This window comes from Notamacropus eugenii, chromosome 7, assembly GCF_028372415.1.
Source record: "Notamacropus eugenii isolate mMacEug1 chromosome 7, mMacEug1.pri_v2, whole genome shotgun sequence".
NCBI lineage: Eukaryota > Metazoa > Chordata > Mammalia > Diprotodontia > Macropodidae > Notamacropus > Notamacropus eugenii.
Window position 1 is genome coordinate 54,980,795 of NC_092878.1, and position 19,821 is coordinate 55,000,615.

Consider the following 19,821-nt stretch of genomic DNA (forward strand, 5'->3'; position numbering starts at 1 on the left):
TCAAATACTGAAGCAAGGACTTGCCAATAAAGAGACCATTAGTAACCTGAAGAGTCTAGTTTCGTTGAATGATGGGGTCAAGAGACGGACTGCAGAGGGTCAGGAACGAAGAGGGCGCAGCGCGGGCAGCTTCTCCCAGCAGGGGGTCCAAGGGAGAAGAGGCTCGTAGGAGGGGCTGCACGGTCAGAGCCTCTGGAGGGGCGCTCGGGTCAAAGGGCAGCCTGAGCCTGGCAGGGGACCCCTGCTGTGAGGCGGCCAAGGCGGGGGCGGACCTCGGACCTCGGAGAAGTCTGACCCGCCTGCTTCATTTCTTAATTCTTACAGACCGGGCTGGTTACCGTAAAACACAGCGCAGGGTCCGCAATCACCTTGGACCGTCTTGGGGTTCCTAGGCAGACGCTGCAGCTGCTTGCCGTTTCCTTCTCTAGCTTATTTTACAGATGAGGAAACTGAGGCAGGCAGGGTGAAGTGACACAATTCTCCCTCGGCCATTCATTCTCTTCAGCCCTCTCGCGCAGACCCCGGTCGTGGCCCCGCCCCTCTACCCCAGCCCGCGCCAGAGCCCCGGGAGCCGACCCCCTCCCGCCCTTTTCCAGGCTCCGCCCCCTCATTAGCGGCTCCCAGGCCAAGCCCCGCCCCCCGCTCCTCCACCGCAGGCCCCGCAGTCCGTCCACGCTCCCTACTCCCAGGGTCCCGCCCCTCTGACCGCCTTACCCCGCCCCCCCCAGGTCCCGCCCCGGCCCTAAACACTGGCACTCTTAACTCCGCCCCTTGCTTTCCCCGTCAGGTGGAGTTCCAATTAGCGCTCCCTTCAGGGTGGGCCGTACCTGGAGGCCGCTCCGCTTGTTCCAGGTGAAGATGGCACCCGGGTACCCGCTCAAAGCCAAGAGCAGCTCGTGGATCATCCCCACGGCGGGCAGCGGGCCGCTGAGGCAGCGTCCGCCGGCGCGAGCTCCCCCGGCCGTCGGGGGAGGAGCGCTGCTCCAGCCGCTGTGCGCAAGGCCCGCTGGGAAGTGTAGTTCCGGCCGAATCAACTAGCCGGGAAAGACAATTCCTTCGAGGAAGAGAAAAAGGCACCGGCCAGCGCGAGGGCTTCCTTTTCCCTGCCAATGGAATCCCGGAAGCGTTCACGTAGCTTGGTCGGAGCGACCACGTTCGCTTCTAGTCCACCGAGCTCTCTGGGAGACGTAGTCCAGGCAGCGGCCTTGGCGCACGCGCCCTAAGGTCCTCGGTGTCTCCCGCGCGGACTTCCGGTTTGGGAGCTGGTCTGGGAGGCTGCAGAGCCGGGCCGGGGCCGGAGCGGGAGCGGGTGAGGCCCTCCGGGAGGCGGGGACCGGACTCGGTTCGGGGGGAGCGGTGGGAGGGGGCGGGGGTGGAGAGGAGCGGACAGATGGAGGAGGCAGGCCGGGACGGGGGTGCCTGGGGCTCCCCTCAGCCCAATCAGTGACCGTCTGGAAAGGACGGGACGACGCCAAGAGTGACCCGGCCGGAGGGAGCCGAGACAGAGAGACCGAAGCCCGGGCGCCCTGTCCTTTCCCGAACCCCGATCTCCCTCCCTCCGCCAGGCTCCGGGACACCCCAGGTCCTCTCCGCAGGGTCTGGTCCCCCGTGTAGAAGCGCTCCCCCGTCGGCTGTCACCCCCAGCTCACGGTGACCCCCAGGGCCCACCCGGCCCTCCCCTGTCGTGCCCGTTACGGGCCGGGACCCCGAGGTTCCCCAAACTAGAGGAAAACAAAGACCACACGTTCCTGCATCGATTGTTGCCTGGGGAGGTGGTGAAAGTGGAGCGGAGGGGGCGGGGCAGGCGCGGAGGGCTCTGGGAAGGGCTCGGATCGGGCGGGGGGCGGGCCGTGAGGGCCCCCTGCTGGGTGCTGGGTGCTGGGCCGCTGGCCCCTCCCGCCGCCTGGCAGCCGTTAGGATCCAGACCCCCCGGTGCTGTGGAGGTGCGGTCAGTACACGCGGTTCGCTGCTTCAGGCCGCAGAGGCAGCTTTGGGGCAGCCCCGCTCCCGTCCCTAACCCTGGCTTCTGCTCCCAGTCCAGCTGGTTCCTTCAGGCTGGCCCTGGGACGGCCTTGGATGAATGGGCGCCCCCTGTGACCCTCCCATTCCTCTGTGCCCAGGGAGAAGCTCCTCCCGCAGGTCCCCAAAGACAGAGAGGAGGCCGGGGGAAGCCCCGGCTGCCACACCTCCGTCTGATGTCAGACTGCCTCCTCTGTGAACGATGGCCAAGTCCGCTCTGAGAGGCGATGTGGGGAACTCGGAGACCTTCCGACAGCGGTTCCGGAGATTCCACTACCAGGAGGTGGCTGGGCCCCGGGAAGCTTTCAGCCAGCTCTGGGAGCTGTGCTGTAGGTGGTTACGGCCAGAGGTTCGGACCAAGGAGCAAATCCTGGAGACCCTGGTGCTGGAGCAATTCCTGACCGTCCTGCCTGGGGAGAGTCAGCCCTGGGTACAGGAGCATCGTCCAGAGAGCGGAGAGGAAGCCGTGACCCTGGTAGAAGATTTGGAGAGAGAACCCAAGAGGCCGGAGTGCCCGGGGAGGAGCGGGGGATTCCGAAAGCAGGGTGAGGGACCACACGACAGGAGAAGTGGGGGTACAACAGGGCCCTTTGGCTCTCTGTACGATGGGTATTATTTCTGCCACGGAAACCAGTGGGTGACCGTTTGGCTGATCCTCCATCTACTATGCCAAAATGTTTCAGCAGTTTCTTGTACCGGGAATAAAAGGAGGGCATTGTTTTGAACTTCTTTACCAAATTTAGCATCTTGATCTCCCCTTTCTCAATCTCTTTGCTGCCTGGGGAGTGGGATGTGTGGTTCTGCCCCTGTGGGATGATCTCCTTTGATTTCAAGTATTTATCCTTGGAAACCCACCCTAATCTAGCTTTTCATTGAGAACTAACGGGTATTCTGTCTAGGTCGCTGTCCCTGTGAAAGGGCAGGAAGTTCGAGCAGAGAAGGTGACACCTCTAAGATCACCTCTGGAGTTACCAAGTGTTCAGCAGGAAGCAGGGGAGTCCCAGCCCAAGGCTGTGGCCAAGAAAGAATGGGCAAGTTGCCCAGAACTAAGGCCCCAGGAACAACTTAACCTAAAAGAGAAGCTCAGACCTCATCAAAGGACTGGTAAGAGTACAGGTTCATTTAGGGAAAAGAGGGAGACACTTTAGGTTAGAGAGCTGACAATGAATGAGTGGGGCACTCTCAGGAGACTTTGGGATGTTTTAGAATTAAGTAGCCATTAGGGATCGCCAGAAGTTCACCCTCTGCCTCCTTGAAGTACCACACTTAATCTACTCACCTCAGTGATCTTTTTTTTTTTTTTATAAATTACCCTAAATGTTTTCAAAGGCATTTTTTGCAGAATTTAGCAACTTATTTTCTTTTGTTTCATCTATGTAAAAATAGTATTAATTCACCTTTATCAATATATAATCCTTTTCTGTTTTTTAGGATTTTTTAGGGTTTTTAGGGTTTTCCCCTCCAAGTTGAATTTTTCCTCAAGGTTTCCATTTCCCTGAATCTTTATTTTTGCTACTTTTCTCTGGAACCACCAGTTCCAGTGTTCCACATCTAGTTTGTGAAGCCCAAAATGGACCATATTTTTTTGAGAGTCTGATAAGTACAGGTTTGGCAGAACATCCTAAAGTTCTTATATGTTGTATTCATTCCCTTATATAACTCCCATTGTTGTGCTTAGGTAATAATTTATATCACCTGGTAAATTTTCATGCTGCCTCAATTTTTTTTGTTGTTGCCCTTGTGCCAGTTGGTCATTCTTTACCTTTGAATTATATAGCTTGTTTTTCTTCCTTGTACTCTATTGAACTATATCCTGTTTCTTTTTAATCACCTCTCCAGCTTAAGGCTATTTCAGCATCTCATTCTTTCTCACAGGTTGCTAGCAGATGTTTGCTAGCCACAACCAACTTGGTGTCACTTGTAGGCTTAAAATTGGCGTTCCTTAGACATTTAAGGCACGTATGAAAATATGAAGTAGCATTTTGGTTTATTTGTTGCACTACACAGTTGAAAAATGAATAATTTGACCATCTACTGTGGGTTTTTGTATTGGGTGAGGCACCGTGAAACACAAAGTGTATGTTCACAGTATTTTGCTCTCAAGGAGCTTGTGTTCCAGTTGAAAATCAAAGGTTATATGAAACAGTAGCAAACAATCTGGTTGTTTGCTACTGTATGGTTAAGAGAAGGAAGAGGCTAGAAAAGATAGGAAAAGCTTTCTTGGAATAGGTGGGGCTTTAAGGAGAGTTAATACTAGGCAGAAAGGAGAAATGAAGACATTTCAAGTGAGAGGAACAATAAGAGAGAAGAAACTGAGGCAGGGAAGATCATGCTGTGTTCTTGGAACAGGAAGGAGATTAAATTGCTTTAACTGGAGAAGGAATATTGGAGTAGTAGAAAAATAGGTTGGATTGGTGTGTTTGGGTGAGACTATCTCACTGCTCAGTCTGGTGAAGTGGGATGGATCCCAACCATGGGTGACATTGCCATTCTGCTGACTAGGGAGGGCGTCTCCGACACATGGCTCTGGGCCCCGGGCTACTGGGTGTTCTTGAGTTCTTTCCCTTTGCTGTGGGCCCTAAGGCGCTGCAGTCCATATCTGGGAAAGGAACCTGAGGGAGGGGAGCGGGGCTATTGGGACCTGAGTGAGGGAATGAGCTACAAGTACCCTCTGGCAGCCTTCCTGGCGCTTCTCCCTATGGCCCCTGGCGAACTTCTGCACCCAGCTCCGCTGCTGGCCTGTCCGAAGCTTACACGTTCTCCTCGATTTAAACTGGGGGGACCTCAGGATCCGGTACCCAAACGGAATCATGGACAGTTCCTTATACACCCGAAGCAGTGATATCCTTTTCCCCACTATGCTGGCTAAGCTGGGGCCTTCCCGGAGTTAGGGACGGCTGCTCCGGCTCCATTATGTTTGGGCCCAGCCCTTGGTAGCAGCTGCAGTAACAACCATTTCCCTTATGGTTCCTCAAGGTGACTAAGGTGGGGCTGCTCTCCACCTGGCCCTCCCTGCTGGCTGTCCTGAGCCTGCCAGGATCCTGGTGGTCAGTCCTCTGCCTGCAGCCATTGGCCTGACCTAACACACTGCCCACTGGCAAGCCAGCTGCTGCCGTGCGGGGCTCTTCCTCTGACTGGCATTCCTGGGCAGCATTCTCAACAGATGCTGCCAGGCTTTCAACGAGGTGCCCCCGGATGTGGGGGCTTACAGTGCCAGGGATTGGGTAGCTATGGGGAGCAGCCAGGCCCGTTTTCTGGCCCCACTTCCTCTGGAGCCGAAGAACCTTCCTCCCACGCTGGAGGGATTGGTACAGCCTGTGCCAGGTCCTCCGGGTCTCCTGCCTGGCGCGTAAAAGGCAGAACTTTTTAAGGCCCTCAAACCCGGCCCTCCACTTCTCTGAGAAGGCTGGCAAGTGGCTGCTTTTGCTGAGCAGAGATCTTTGCTGGCCTTTCATTGCTCTGTGGCATCGTGGGACCTGGACGCCTGATGCTCTGCCCAGGGCCCTGCTGCGTCACCCAGCCCCCACCCCAGGGCCCCGCTGGCAAAACAAGTCAATTGTTAGGAAGTTCTTCTTTCTATTAAAGTGAAATCTGCTTCCTTGTAATTTTTGTTCATGGTTCCATGTTCTGTTGTCCAGGACCAACTCAGTGTGGTGCAGTAGAAAGAGTCCTGGATGGAGAGTCAGAGGACCTGAGTTCAAATTCCCACCTATGCTATGCATCTCTTGGGGCAAGTAATTTTGCTTCTCTGGGCCTCAGTTTCCTCATCTGTAAAATGAAGGCTCCAAATTGTGGCCCTTTGGAAACTTTCAGAAGTTTAAGGCAACCATTCCTTTGTCTCCTCAATCTTCTCTAGGCTTTACATTCCAGTTCCTTTAATCTTTAGAAGGCATGGTTTCAAGTCTCCTCACTTCCTTGATCAACCCCTTCTTAGGGGCTCAGTGCTTAGAACTGGATGCAATGCTCCATATGTTGTCCGAATCAGCCAGAGAAGGGCAGGGCCACCTACCACCGCCTTGCCTTTGAATATTAATAAAGACCAAAATTGCATTTGATTTTGCTGTTGCATTGCCACATCATACTTATTGACTTGTATGGAGTTTTTGATCCATCAGATCCTCCAGATTTTTTTCACTTTAATTGCTATATATCCACATGTCTCCTGCCCTATACTTGATAGCTGTGTTTTTAAGCCCAAATAGAGGACTTTTATCTTTAATATATTTTTCCACATATACAAAGGTTTTTTTTTTTTTTAATTAATCTATGATTATATTATAGAGAGGCACTACAATGAAAATCTGACTTTAACACTGGAAGAACCTGAGCTCAAGTCCAGCCTCTGGCCCATATTGGCTGAGTGACCCCTGGAAAGTCATTTAAATCAATGTTCTGGGCAACTCTGAAACTATATATTGGAGAGTATTGACTTGCATCGTTAGAGGGACTTCCTTATCTAGGAGCTCCCTATCCCAATGAAAGCACAGACCTGTACCATATCCCTCTCATGATTATATTTCACCTTGTTAGCTTCAGTTGATCCATACTCATTTGGATCACTGGTCTGTTATTTAGTGTATTAGCTGCTGCTCCTAGCTATGTATCATCTGAAAATTTAAATGCATGCCACCTATATCTTTCTTCCACTAAATCATTGGGAAAATTTTGAATAGATTAGAGCTAGATTAGGATCTAGCTTCATTCCATCATAGCCCTTTTCCCTTCAGTCTGACATCAATCAATCCATTCATCACCACACTTTGGGTCTGGTTAGTCAGCCAGTTCTGAATTTACCTAACTATGCCGTTAGCCAGTCCACATTTTGCCATCTTGCCCAAAAGAGTATTATAAAAGGCTTTGTTAATCAAGATATACTATGTTCAAATCCTTGACAACAAAAAGAAATAAGGTTCATTTGATTTCCCTTGTTCTTATTACACCCATGCAGGATCACAGTGATCACCTCTTCCCTTTCTAAACACTCACAAACCTTGAATTTTACCAGAATTTGCTGTCAAGCTTAGTAACCTAAAGTTTCAATTGCCTACCATTCCCTTTTTTTGAAAACCACACAGCCCCCTTTCTCCTTGTGACCGATTGATAGTTGGTTTCTCCTTTTTTTGCAGGGGACAATAGACTCCATGATGCTGAGCGCTGTCTTGTACAACATGGTGTTTTGGCTAGCATTGGGATGGACTCTATCATCTGCTCATAGTCCTCGGACTCCAGACCGAGTTTCAGAAGCAGATATTTAGAGGTTGCTCCATGGAGTGATGGAACAGCTGGGCATTGCTAGGCCCCGTGTAGAATATGCGGCTCATCAGGCTATGAATCTTGTGGGTCCACAGAGCATTGAAGGTACTATGTTTTATCCCTTCTTGGTTTTGCTTTGTCTTTTATTAATTGACTTAAAAAAACCCCTATTACATCCTCTTTGGTCCTTTCCCACTATTTCCCTTTTCTAGGCTTTGTATACCCACATATAAAGGAGGGATTTGCTCCCTATCATAATGTCTTAACTGTAAAATGGGGATAATAACGGCACTTGCTGCACTGGCTTGTTGTGTAGATTAAAAGAGAGAATATTTGTAAAGTGCTTAGCACAGTTGCTGGAACAAAGGAAATGCTTAATAAATGTTTCCTTTCAGTTCTTCTCACCCAGTAATCCAGAAGGCTATGTTTGGGATTGACTAAATGCATGCACTTATATCAGTAACTTGGTACTGGTGTTGATTTAGGTATACTTACCCATTTCCATTAGGCTCCTTTGACTGCATTATACTTCAGTAAATATCTGTATCTTTGTAAAAGCAGGAAATGCCTGGTTAGTCACCCCCGCCGTTGTCATGGAGAAAAGGTTCATGTGACTTTCAGAGTTTCCATTAATATCTTGGATCCTAATTATATGTGTACTGATGGAGAGTTAGTAGCTCACCTGGAAATTAAAAATGAGAGTTTATTCAATTTTCTTTTTAACCAGCTTTTCTAAACAGGAAAATAAACTAACAATCTGACATTTTTTACCAGTTTACTCTTCTCCTACCCTTTCTCCAGTTTTATGTCTTGTAATAATTGTTGTTGTTTGACCAAGACAGAGTGATATCTTGACTTTTGGACATAGTAAAGAGCATGCTGTTTCCTAACTCTGTCCTTATTCTGTCAATCAATATTGTACTCACTTCAGTGTCAGAAATTCTGGGTTTGAATCTTGACTCTTCCAGTTGCCAACAATGTTACATAAATTCTCTGAGTCTCAGTTTCTTGATCTGTAAAATGAGATTGGTCATATTTGTACAAGTTACTTGAAAAGATTACTGTTAAAATCCCATGAGTTAGTTTTTGTAAAGGTATCGTTCATCCTTCTTTCTCGAAAAGGACCAAGGAATGACATGACAAGCGTGGTGTCTTGACTTGCATGTAAATTGGATTGAAGTGAGGCAGAGCTTGGCAAAGTCATCAGCTTCACTCTCTCCTCCAGTCCAGAGGCAAAATAAAAGTCAAGATGACTGGAAATACTGTAGTCTCTGCTTTCATGGGGCTTACAGTGTGGCCAATATTAGTTGCCAGGCCAAGCTTCTGTTGCTTGGTAAAGCCCTTTGTCAATGATACAGCACTATAAAAATGTGAACCTATTTTAATTGTAATTGATTAAAGAACCAAGAATCTCATGATTATGTTCCCAACACAAAGCTGTAAAGGGAATTTCTTTAGATGTTAATCTTCCTTTTTCATGAACTACCATTTTTTGGGGGCTGACTTGTAATTTCAGTGGTGTTGGGGGCTACCAATGCAGATTGGCATCTGTTTGTCACAACTTATAGTCTCAGAGAGTTGTCTGAAGAGTTCGTGACTTTACCCAGAGTCACGCAACTCTTAGGTTTCAGAGGCAAGACTTACACCTAGATTGTCTTTTTGTTTTGTTTTCACTTTCCTTTGTATCATTCACTGTTAACACAGTACCTGGCATAGGTCAGGAACTTAATAACTGCTTGTTTACTTCCTGACTCCAAATGCAACTCTCAGTTCACTTCATCATACCACTGTCTAGTGCTATCAAATGCAAAAAGTGTTCCCATGGAAAAATATTCCATTCTGAATTGAGTAAAAACTTGTAGTTAGGTAAAGGTGGTGTCCATGAAACCATCTGGGGTTTTCTTGGCACAGATGCTGGAGTGTGGTTTGCCATTTTCCTTCTCCAGCTCATTTTAAAGAAGAGGAAACCGAGGCAAACAGAGTTAAGTGACTTATCCAGGGTCACACTGGTAGTAAGTGTCTGAGGCTGGATTTGAACTCAGAAGATGAGTCCTCTGTTCACTGTGCCAATTAGCTTCCCAACTAATGTAGTTATACAGCCTGTATTTCACATACACAGAACTCAGAACTCTGTTCTCTTCCTTAAAATCTAAGTTCTTTGAGGGCAATGACTCTTTTGTCCTTTGCATTATCAGCTTTCATACCCTGGGAAGCACTTGATAAATGCTAGTTGATTGATTGACCCACCTTTGCTGAGGGATACTACTTATTTCAAAAGGCTCACGATTTCTTCACTCCACTAATGTAAATTGCAACTTCTCCATGTCCTAATAGACACTTGTCATGAACTCCTGTGGCTGAAAACACCCATTTTGTGGTGGCCATCCATTAAGACCTTCACCATCAGGTCTACCTCAGGACAGGTTGGCTGGCCTTGTACTAAGCTGACCTGCTGTATGCCTATACAGTCCTATAGAACAACAGGTTATAGAGCTTGGTTTCCTATTATGTCAATGACACAATTTCGTGCATCTCTTTTTCTCAGCCCTGGTTCCATTAAGTATTGATTCTACTTTTGTCTGAACCTTCATCATTATGAATTTATTATATACTACCTTATTACCTCATTGTCCTGGCAAGGGAAGGTCTCCGATGATGTTGGGCAGACCCCTGTGGAGGAGATGTGCTGGGAGGACATGGGCAGTAATCACAGCATGACGAGGTGTGTATTCATTGTAATCTGTACCATTGGAGAGGGTACCCCCATGAATGAGAATCGTGCAACTCTTCCAGGTGAATGTCAGAGTTGGGGGGAGACCTTCAGAATCCTATAGTCTCGGAAACAAGTCACAGTTCAGATTGCACAGATCTGATAAATATTATATATTTATATTTATATAAATAATATTTAGGTAGTCCTATGCATAAAAAGTATTCTACTCTTTTAAATTTGGGGGAAAAGAAATAAGCATTTAAATAGTACTAAAGTAAAAAGATGAGCGTTTTAAACCTAAACATGTAATTGAAGTTTGAGGCCAGTGATCTCATGCCCATATTGTACAGTTGAGGAAATTGAGACGCAGAGACTTGTCTAAGGTTACACACCTAATAAATAACTGAGTCGGGACTAGAACCTACCTCTTCTGTGGTTGATTCTAGCGTTCTTTCTGTTGCCTGTCATTGTCTGCTCAACTTGTCTAAACCTAAATTCATCATCTTCCTTCACTGCATTGAATCAGTTCCCTTTTCTCCTTATCCAAAGCATCACTGTTCTTGCAGTCTTTGAAGCTTGAAACTTTTGAGTAATTTTGGGAGCTTTTTCTTTTTCATTTCTCACATCCAGTCATTCACTATGTTTTGTCCATTTTTTCCTTTGAGAATAGATTTGTCCCTTCCTCTTCATTCCCAATACCAACACCCATGTCCAAGGAAGGAAGGAAGGAAGGAAGGAAGGAAGGAAGGAAGGAAGGAAGGAAGAAAACAACTTTTTTATTAAGCCCTTACTGTGTGCCAGGCACTGTGTGCTTTGCAAATATTATTTCATTTGATCCTACTAACAATCCTGGAGAAATAGGTCTATTATTATTCCCATTTCACAGTTGAGGAAACTGAGGCAGACAGAGGTTAAGTGATTTGGCCAGGGTTACGCAGCTGGTAAATGTCTGAGATCACATTTGAATTCAGGTCTTCCTGACTCTATCCTCTATCACCTGGCTGCCTCATTATTTCGATTCCTATTACTGTAATGGCCTCCTAATTGGCTTTCCTGCCTCTCGTCTTTTCCCCTGGCTTCTTCCTTCCTCCCTGCCCCCAATCCATTTTACGTACCGTTGCCAGATGAATCCTCTAAAACACTTTGAAGCAAATTACTCCTCACAGAATTGGTGACAGGATCAAATGAAGTGATACTCAAAGCATTTGTAACCACCAAGACCTACATAAATGTGTGGGATTATTATAATGTCAAGATTATCAACAACCTACAGTGTACCATATCAAAGCTGAATTCCTCTGCCGAGTTTTCTAAGCTCTTCGAGCATCCAGCCTTTCCCTACTTCTTATACTACACAATGCGATCTTGTCACATCACAGTCAATCCATTTTTCATACGCTTATGCTTAGAGTTTAAATAATATGTAATTGCTTTATGATAAACGTTTAATGATGTTCATCATGGCATTGCCAGATGAGAATATGCAAATTACAGGGGAAAGTGAAATTGGAACCATTTGGATAACAGTATCCAAATGAACTGACCCTGGCATCCCTACAAAACTCATCTAAAAATATCCCTGAAACACATAGCTTCAGTGCTGTGCCATATGCCAGGGTCAGTTAATATGCCCAGCTGGAATGTTGTCATTTTTGTTACTTATTCTTCAAAATTCTCTTCCCCACTTAATTTTCTTTCTTCTGACAACATTTTTCTTTCCAGTCTGAAAGGAAGAGTAAAGTCACCTTCATTATTAGGTCACTTTATCAAAGTTATGTGATTTTGTGGAAACTCAACAGTTCTCATCAACAGGAAGAAATCTGGGAGAAGCAACATGTGGCAATGGAAAGTTATAGAACCTGAGCTTGAAAGCTTTTGCAGAATGTCTTGTGTAACCTTTGACAAATTATTTAAACTTCTGTACCTCCATTTCTTCAAATGTAAAATGAGGGGATTGGGAGAGAATGCCCAAGGTTCCTTCCATGGTCCTGTTAGGGAAGCTTAGAGAGTTACATATCCTTAAATGACTTGTGTGTGGTCATGTCAAAGGCAGCATACAAACCCAGTTCTTTCTGACTCCTCTATACCAAGGTTCCTTCCATTGCTCCCATCTTCCTCAAAAAACACAATTGATTTAATTCGACATTGTTACAGTTGAGTTCATTCTATTTTTCACAGATGACTGGGGGTAGGAAAAGTGGAATGAAGGGAGTGGACTGCATGGCTCCTCTGGTGCCTTCCAGCCCAAATTCTATGGTCTTCTGAGCAGTGTTTGGTGAGAGGCAAACCATGGCATCGTGAGAAGCTAGTCTTAGAGTCAGGAAGTTCTAGGTTTAAATCCTGATTTTGTCACACATACACTGGTCTGTGACTGTGTAAATAACAACCTCTCAGTCTCCTCTCAGTATATAAGACTACAAATTGGAGAACATATGCCAGTGTGTACCGGTAGAAGGAGTTTCCTTACTAGGAACTTCCTCTATTCATGAAAGCAATGTTCTGGACCAAAAAAATATTTTAATCTACTACTCTGAAAAAAGAAAATCATGCAGTTCAAGATAGGAAGAAGTCATTTTTCTGCTCAGTTTAAAAAACAAAACTGTCAGTCTATTTCACAGAGAATTTAGAAAATGTCTTATTATGAGCTTAGTGTCATAGAAATGCCCTTTGATCTTGGCCATTTTATGACTGTCATCACCATAGTAACAAGGTATGCTAGTTGCCTTTACCTAGTGGAGCTACGAGAAGATATGGCGGCTTTCCCATTCACTCAGCAAGGAGTCCTCCAGGGTACAGGTGTCTGGAAGAAACCATATTGGTCCTTTTCCTTGTGAATTGTCTCACACAATTCACAAGCTCTGGAGAGCTCTATTTCCACATCAGTCAAAGACTAAGGAATTTCTGTTCCTTGAATGTCTTGTAAGGAACCTCTGTCAAAGTTGGCTGTAAGCCAACCTTCAAAATTACATTTTGTTGGTACAGCCACAGTCAGCTAACATTTATTAAGTACCTACTGTGTGCCAGGCACTAAGCACTGCTTTAACATAAGACACATGGAGTAATGAGTAAAAGGAAACATTCAGTCATATGTTCTAATACCTTGTCAATCACTTCCAGACAGTTTTTGATCTCCAAATGGTTTTCCCTCAATACCCACCACCATTTTCTTTTTTTCAGGCCAACCCTCTTTCCTTCTATACTATACCTTATATTTCTTTAGAGGTTTTCTCCCATGAAATCCAAAGGCATTTGTAGCTATTAATTCATTGATTCTCACAATGTCCATGTCAAGCAGGTGGGAGGTCAATGTCACGCCATATTATTTCCCAAGTTAATGCATTTAAAAGTATATTGTTGTTATTCAGTTGGATGGGATTGTTTCCCCCCCCCCCCCCCCGAATTCTTCATATTCCTCATTTCTTGTTGATGTTCAGTTGTGTTTGACTGTTCGGGACTCCATTTGGGATTTTTGTGAGAAAGATATTGGAGGAGTTTGCCATTTTCTTCTCCAGCTCATTTTACAGATGAGGAAACAGGATTAAGTAACTTGCCCAGGATCACACTGCTAGTGTCTGAGGCCAGATTTGAACTCAGGGAGATGAGTCTTCATGACTCCAGGACCAACACTACCCACTGCATCACCTAGTTTCACTGTAGGGCATATATACCAAAGGGAGGTAAATTAAGTCAAACAAAAAAAATCAATAAGGATTTATTAAGTGCTTATTATCTGCTGGGGATACAAAGAAAGGCAAAAAGTAGTCTCTGCTATTGAGTAGTACATAACCTAGTGGAGGAAACAATATACAAACAACTGTCTACAAGTAAATAAATATGATAAATTGTAGGTAATCTCAGAAGGAAGGCGCTGGTAACAAGGGAGCCGGGCAAAGGCTTCTTGCAGAAAGTTGAGACTTGAAGGAAGTGGGGGATGCTGGGAGGCAGAGAAAGGGAAGGAGTCATGGGGGACAGCCAGGGAAGGTGCATGGAGCTGGGAGGTGGAGTGTTTTGTTAAAAAAAACCCAAAAAACCTCAGCAAGATGGGCATTGTCCTTGAACTGTAGGACAGATGGAGAGAAGGAGACTAGAAAGACAGGAAAGGGCCAGGTTCTGAAAAATGCTTTCTTTATGGTCCATTAAATTTGCTATTTCTTAAAAAAAAGTTTTTATTGAGGTCTTTTTCTACCACATCACCATGGTTTCCCCTAGTATCCTTTCCCCTCTCCCTTCCAGAGGAACAAAGGAAGGAAATATGCTGGGGTTTTTGAATATAATAAAGAAAATAACCAAAAAAAAAAATCAACGTAACAGATCAATACCTTGAAAAAGTCTGAAAATGTGCAACATACAGTTCTTATGTACCTCTATGGCCAAGATCAAAAAACATTTCTGTTACACTAAGGATTTGGATTAGATGACTTCTGGGCTCTCTGAGCCTATGAACCTCTCCAGACTTGGTCCTGGCCTTCAAATGACAGATGTGTAGTCATATCTGCTAGATTTCTTTTTTAAGGACCATACCTTAAACCCAAATCACTCTGGCTCTCATTAACTGTCCCACCATAGGTTCCAGCTCAAGTCTCATTTGGTCTTTGGGCTCTGATGGCTCTGAGTGAGTATAAATTGCAATGGTCTCTGTTTTGGCCAGAAACCCTGACAGTCTTCCCCTCCCAAATTGATTTTTTTTGCTTTGGGTAGGTAAAAGTGGCCTTTCTTTGCCTCATTTCTCACCTAGCTTTAATCACTGAATGGATGTTGCTTGAGTCAGAGACCTGGGAAAGACCTTAGCTTAAAAAAGGCCAAGGTCTCCTATTGCATTGGGGCCATCCCTAGTCTTCCTGATCTATATCTTGCCACTTGCACCCAGATGTCTCTGGAGGGGAGAGAGAGGCTGGTTATTTTGTACAGCCCTGCCCCAGTTAACAATTCACTTGCAAGTCATGATGTCATGGTTGTCTTTAAGAATGAAAGACAATCAACCTACTACGTTAAGCTCTGGGAATACAAACACGATGAATGAAATAATCCCTCTTCTCAAAAAGTTTATGCTCTAATGAGAGAGACAACAAATACACACACACATATAGACACATATATACATACATACTGAGAATAATAAAGAGAATGAAAACAAAGTAGTTTAATATAAAGTAGAGAGGGAGGGGTGGTGGTGCTAGAATGTGGAAAGACCATGTAAAAGGTCTTCAGCGATGTCTTGAAGGAAGAGAGGAATTTTGTAATGTAGAGATAAGTAGGTATTATATTCCAGGCATGAAGGATAACCATGAAGGAGAAGGAGATCATTGTGAGGAATAAAGTGGCCTCAATTTTCCAGGCAAAGTATGGGAGGCTTGAGAGAAGAAAAGGTTTGGAATAGCTTCTCTGGAATTGTGAGTTGGGAATTCAGTTAGGAAGGAATTAAATCATAACAGTAGTCAGCATTTATATAACACTTTAAGATGTACAAAGCATGGTAAATATTTCATTCATTTTATCCTCACAAAAACCCTGGGAGGCAATTGTTTGCATTTTACTAAAGACAAAGCAGAGGCAGACAAATTAAGTGACTTACCCAAAGTCTCTGAGCTAATCAGGAAGACTCATTTTCCTGAGTTCAAATATGGCTGTGTGACCCTGGGTAAGTCATTTGATCCTGTTTGCCTTGGTTTCCTCATCTATAAGTGATCTGGAGAAGGAAATGGCAAACCACTCTATTATCTTTGCCAACAAAACCCCAAATGGGGATCACGCAGCGTCAGATCTGACTGAAAAATGACTTAACAACAACACAGCAACACTCTTCTGTCTAGTTACCTCCTAATAATGATAATAACTATGCCACAATTATATATACCATATATATACACACATATGTGTGCATATATGTGTATGTAGGTGTGTATATATGTGTATGCACACATACATATTCAAATACACACCAGTAGGTAGGTGCTATTATGATCCCAATTTTAAAGGTGAGGAAACTGAGACACAGGTTAAGTGACTTGCCCAGGATCATACAGGTAAGTGTCTGAGACAAGATTTGAACTCAGGTCTTCCGAATTCCATGTTTAACTCCCTATTCTCTGTACCACTAGCTGCCAGTGAGGGTCCAGCTGAAGCTAGATAACACAAATTTATAGTGAATCCAGTTGGTTTCCCTTGCATTATGAGAAATCATTGAGAAAATGACACAGTCATTTGGAGCTCACAAAGAGGGAGCTGCAATTCTCGATTTCACCACAAGAGGACAGCAGCTGCATCTTATTTGTAGGTAAGAGGAAAGCCACACAAAGTGAACCGGTCAGGCACTGTACATTTGGAGGCCCTGTGGGTCCCTGGGAAGCCTCAGCTGATTTTTGTTTTCAGAGGACCAGAAAAATCACCCTATTTCCAGGTCATCTGTGGTGTGGTGAACCCTAAGATCTAATAGGACTGGATCACAGGTTTTACAGTTGAAATGGAAACTGATATTTGTTTGGTCCTTTAGGTCATCCTGGACCCACCATTCTCTATGTGCCCCTCCAGTTAGCTCTCCATCCTTTCCTCTGCCACTGAGCTCAGAGGATGTGCCAGGGCCACTCTGGACCGAAGCAAACTGCTTCATTAGAGCTACACTAGGAATACAAGAACGAAATGCCTTCATCCTTTCTTCCTCTATGTTGCGTATCAGCTTGCATGTATGAGCTGGAGCTGTTTCCCTAGCATTATTTTAAGTACGTAACAGTGGTGACTTTTACATTTTTCGTCTGTGTAACTTTTCAGCTTTATACTGTATAAGATAATGAAATCCTGCTTCTAAAGCCTAGAAAATGTCCTTTTTTTCTGTTTGCGTTATTATTAAAATTTTGGATAAACTGGATAAGATGACATCTAAAGTCTCATGATTCTGGTCAGACCATGGAAAGGCTCATGTGAGTTGCTCATTTTATACTTGAAGTCTAACCACCATTGTACTTCTGAATTTCCAGATAAAATGACTGTTTGAATGAGAAAGTCGGGGACCTGTGTGTTTTAAGAAGAATGATTGATTTTAACATGGAAGTGATAACCTTCACTTTTTGCCATATCACTAAGTGCCCATACTTATTGGTTACACACCAATGTGAACAAGATTGATCCTGGCAAAATTGTGAAGTGAGCAGAGCTGGTCTACTTTGGTAATTCTCTCATATCTAGACTCTTGAAGACACTTACTTGGCTCTGCCTTTTGGAGTAATTCATTGGCAAGTAACAGTAATTCCCAAATAAATCAGTGGATTATGTTTATTCCTCTGTAGTAGCATTAGCATATATGAGAAATACTTCTGGGAAAAGGGTTTTGATTTGAATAATTTAGGGAAAGTAGATATAGAAGGCCCTATAACCTAACTACTCCTTGGCTTGTGCTAAGTGAGGCAATCTTTCTGGGTCTCAGTGATCCCTTGGGGAAACTGGAATAATCATGTACAACTTTTTGTATTGGAACATTGTTTCCCAGACCATATTTCCCAGAATCCTGGTATTCCAAATGATTCAGAAAGGAGTTCAGGGAGAAAATTTCCAATGTCAGCAATATTTCCAGGCCCCCCTCCCCCCAAAAAATTTGCTATAAAGTATTGCATGTACTTAAAACTTTTACGTGTGCCATTTTTAAAATGTGAAAAGGGTTTAAGTTTTTTCTTTCTTTCTTTCTTTTTTGTGCTTTAAAATTTCCAACACTTTATCTTTGGAGTTTTGTATTGTATACATTTACCATGACCCTTGTCCAGCATTTCTTGGTTCTGTCCATATATTTCAAGCTGAAAATCTGTGATATAATTAAGTGTGGAAACCCCTGTCCTGCAGAAACAACTGGCAAAATGGGAACATTTTGTGTAAATAAATTATTATTCATAATATTCTAATAGAGTAGTAAAAATGATTTTAGTTGCTTGGTTGCCAACGAACTCCTTTCTAAGGGGATATACCCCAATTATCCAAATCAAGGAGAAAGTTTAATGTGAATAATATAAAACAATAGATACTCCCTAGTTCATTTTGGAATGCAGACACAAATTCACTCAGGCTCAAATCCTCTGTGCCCAAGTCTGATTTCACTCCCAGCTCAGGGCTAGTTGGGCAATAGGGCTGAGGCAGGAAGCCCATGTTTTCCCAGATAATCTCCAACAATGAATGCAGACGGATATAGGAGGACTCCAGCTTACCAATGGGTTGTGTTCCCAAAATCCATTTCTAAGTGGTTTGGAACTCAGAATGGATTTTTCCATAAAATCAGTATATAATGTGTGTGTGGGGGGAGGTTGGGATGTGGGAGAGGAAGGGGGGATAGAGTTGAGAAAGTACAAAGATAAATGTTTTTTTTTTCCTAAATATCAGCAAAAATCAGCATCAGCAGTAGGAAGACCTCTGTCTTCACTAAAACAGAAGTATCTTCATTTAAAACAATGAAGATGACCATGGTAGATACCTATGGTGGTCATACAAATCCTTGTTTCATCCTCTGATAGGTGTTGCAATTCAAAGGATCCCTGGACAAATTTATCTCTTTGCATCTACCAAGGACTCTTTTACGATCTTAATTCATGGGACCTTATTAGAAGAGTGCCTTTGATGTTGCATTTTGATCTAGAGTTTCACATGTTTTTTTCATAATCAACAAATGGCAATCAATGAGATCTTATGTTCCTTAGACAAATTTTGGTTCCTTATGTTTCCTATAGTCAGTCTAGATTGAGTGTTTCGAAAAAATGTGCCCGTTCCCATCTTGTATTTTCATCAAGTGTACTTTTCATAGTATCACTTTCTTCTGTACTTAACAATATATAATGATTGGATCATGTAGGATCCTGTAAAAAAAAGTTACAAAATGTGAAACACTTACCAGTCTTAAAAAGCTGTACTACCTGTTAGCCTGCCCAACGTGAATGTTGCATAGAAAACTCAATAAGTTTATTTAGCCATTCTGAGTTGTGATTAGTCTCAGGCAGTCTATCTAAACAGTTACCTGAAGCATTGCCAGCTCTCATTTATCATTCAGTAGATCCAGGGGAGCAGATGGTATGATGGAGGGTCATTGCAGCTCTATAGTATAGAGATGATGCCGAGCAAGCATTAGTGGAAGGAATTTAGCATGTTTAGCCTGGAGGAGAGCAGTCAGTCTTGAAGTATTTGAAGGGAAATCAAATGGAAAGGGGATTAGAATGTTCCCTTTGGCTTTCATAGGCAGAACTGGTAGCAATAATTAACCAGTGTAAGAGAGGCAAATTTTGGCTCAACATAAGGAATAACTTTCTTATACAACCAGGGTTATTCAGAAGTGGATAAAAAAATGGGTTCTTCTTTTCTAGAGATTTTAAAAGCAGACTTTGGGTGATTAGTTGTGGGAATGTTAGAGAGGAGATTCTTTGTTTATGTGTAGTTTGGACCACATGTGATTCTCAATTTGTTGATTACCTGGGTTCATTTACCTTTCTGTTACTTCCTGACATATTCTCTTGTTAAATGAGAAAAGTGCCAACTTTGTGCCTCTTTTTTTTTCCTTTGGAGAGAATGTTCCCCATCCCATGGCATCCACAGGAATCCCAAGGTCATAGATCTAGGAGAGATCATCAGAGGCATTCTAGACCAGTTCCCTCCTTATACTCAAGGAACCTAAGGCCAAGGGAGGTTGTGACTTGCCCTAAGTCATACAGGTAGCAAATATCAGGAGTAGGATTTGAATCCAAGTCTTCTGACTCTAAAGCCTCAGGAGGTAGGATCAGGGTCCTCAACCATCAAACAGAATGGACAAGTCTCTCCATAGTTCTTCTAATCTGAGTTACCATTCCTGGTATCTTTGTTCTTCTAATGCCCCA

The 19,821-nt window shown here is 44.1% G+C and overlaps 1 protein-coding gene and 2 pseudogenes across 14 annotated transcripts in view; 1 reads left to right on the forward strand and 2 right to left on the reverse strand.

The window, feature by feature from the left end:
• Positions 1-905, reverse strand: part of LOC140514424 (gamma-tubulin complex component 4-like) — a 28,595-nt pseudogene extending 27,690 nt beyond the window's left edge. The window contains exon 1 of the transcript XR_011970604.1: positions 828-905. The product of XR_011970604.1 is annotated as a gamma-tubulin complex component 4-like (transcript). The remainder of the gene's footprint in view (positions 1-827) is intronic.
• A 295-nt stretch (positions 906-1,200) lies between these two features.
• On the forward strand, positions 1,201-17,871 carry LOC140514436 (zinc finger and SCAN domain-containing protein 29-like). Of its 13 annotated transcripts, none has more exons than XR_011970615.1 (7): positions 1,201-1,309; positions 2,121-2,564; positions 2,919-3,123; positions 5,658-5,749; positions 7,146-7,377; positions 9,818-9,994; positions 11,708-16,850. XR_011970615.1 is itself a non-coding variant. In XM_072624800.1 (4 exons), exons 2-3 carry the CDS (start codon positions 2,222-2,224, stop codon positions 3,086-3,088), a joined length of 513 nt encoding a protein of 170 aa, XP_072480901.1. In that variant the 5' UTR covers positions 1,202-1,309; positions 2,121-2,221; the 3' UTR covers positions 3,089-3,123; positions 7,146-8,264. The 13 variants fall into 13 exon arrangements, 3 of the variants coding, with proteins under 3 accessions (XP_072480901.1, XP_072480899.1, XP_072480902.1); XR_011970612.1 differs by lacking the exon at positions 2,919-3,123 and having other exon boundaries at positions 1,204-1,309; positions 11,708-16,259; positions 16,476-16,850; XR_011970616.1 differs by lacking the exon at positions 5,658-5,749 and having other exon boundaries at positions 1,202-1,309.
• On the reverse strand, positions 3,990-5,658 carry LOC140514431 (sentrin-specific protease 5-like; annotated as a pseudogene).
• Positions 17,872-19,821: the final 1,950 nt, after the last annotated feature.

Excerpts from the sequence above, each read along its gene's own strand:
- LOC140514436 (XM_072624798.1), top strand. The coding sequence starts at position 2,222 with ATGGCCAAGTCCGCTCTGAGAGGCGATGTGGGGAACTCGGAGACCTTC. Across the intron at positions 2,565-5,657 it reads CGGGGGATTCCGAAAGCAGG|GACCAACTCAGTGTGGTGCA; the intron begins GTGAGGGACCAC and ends TCTGTTGTCCAG. Across the intron at positions 5,750-7,145 it reads TATGCTATGCATCTCTTGGG|GGGACAATAGACTCCATGAT; the intron begins GCAAGTAATTTT and ends CTTTTTTTGCAG.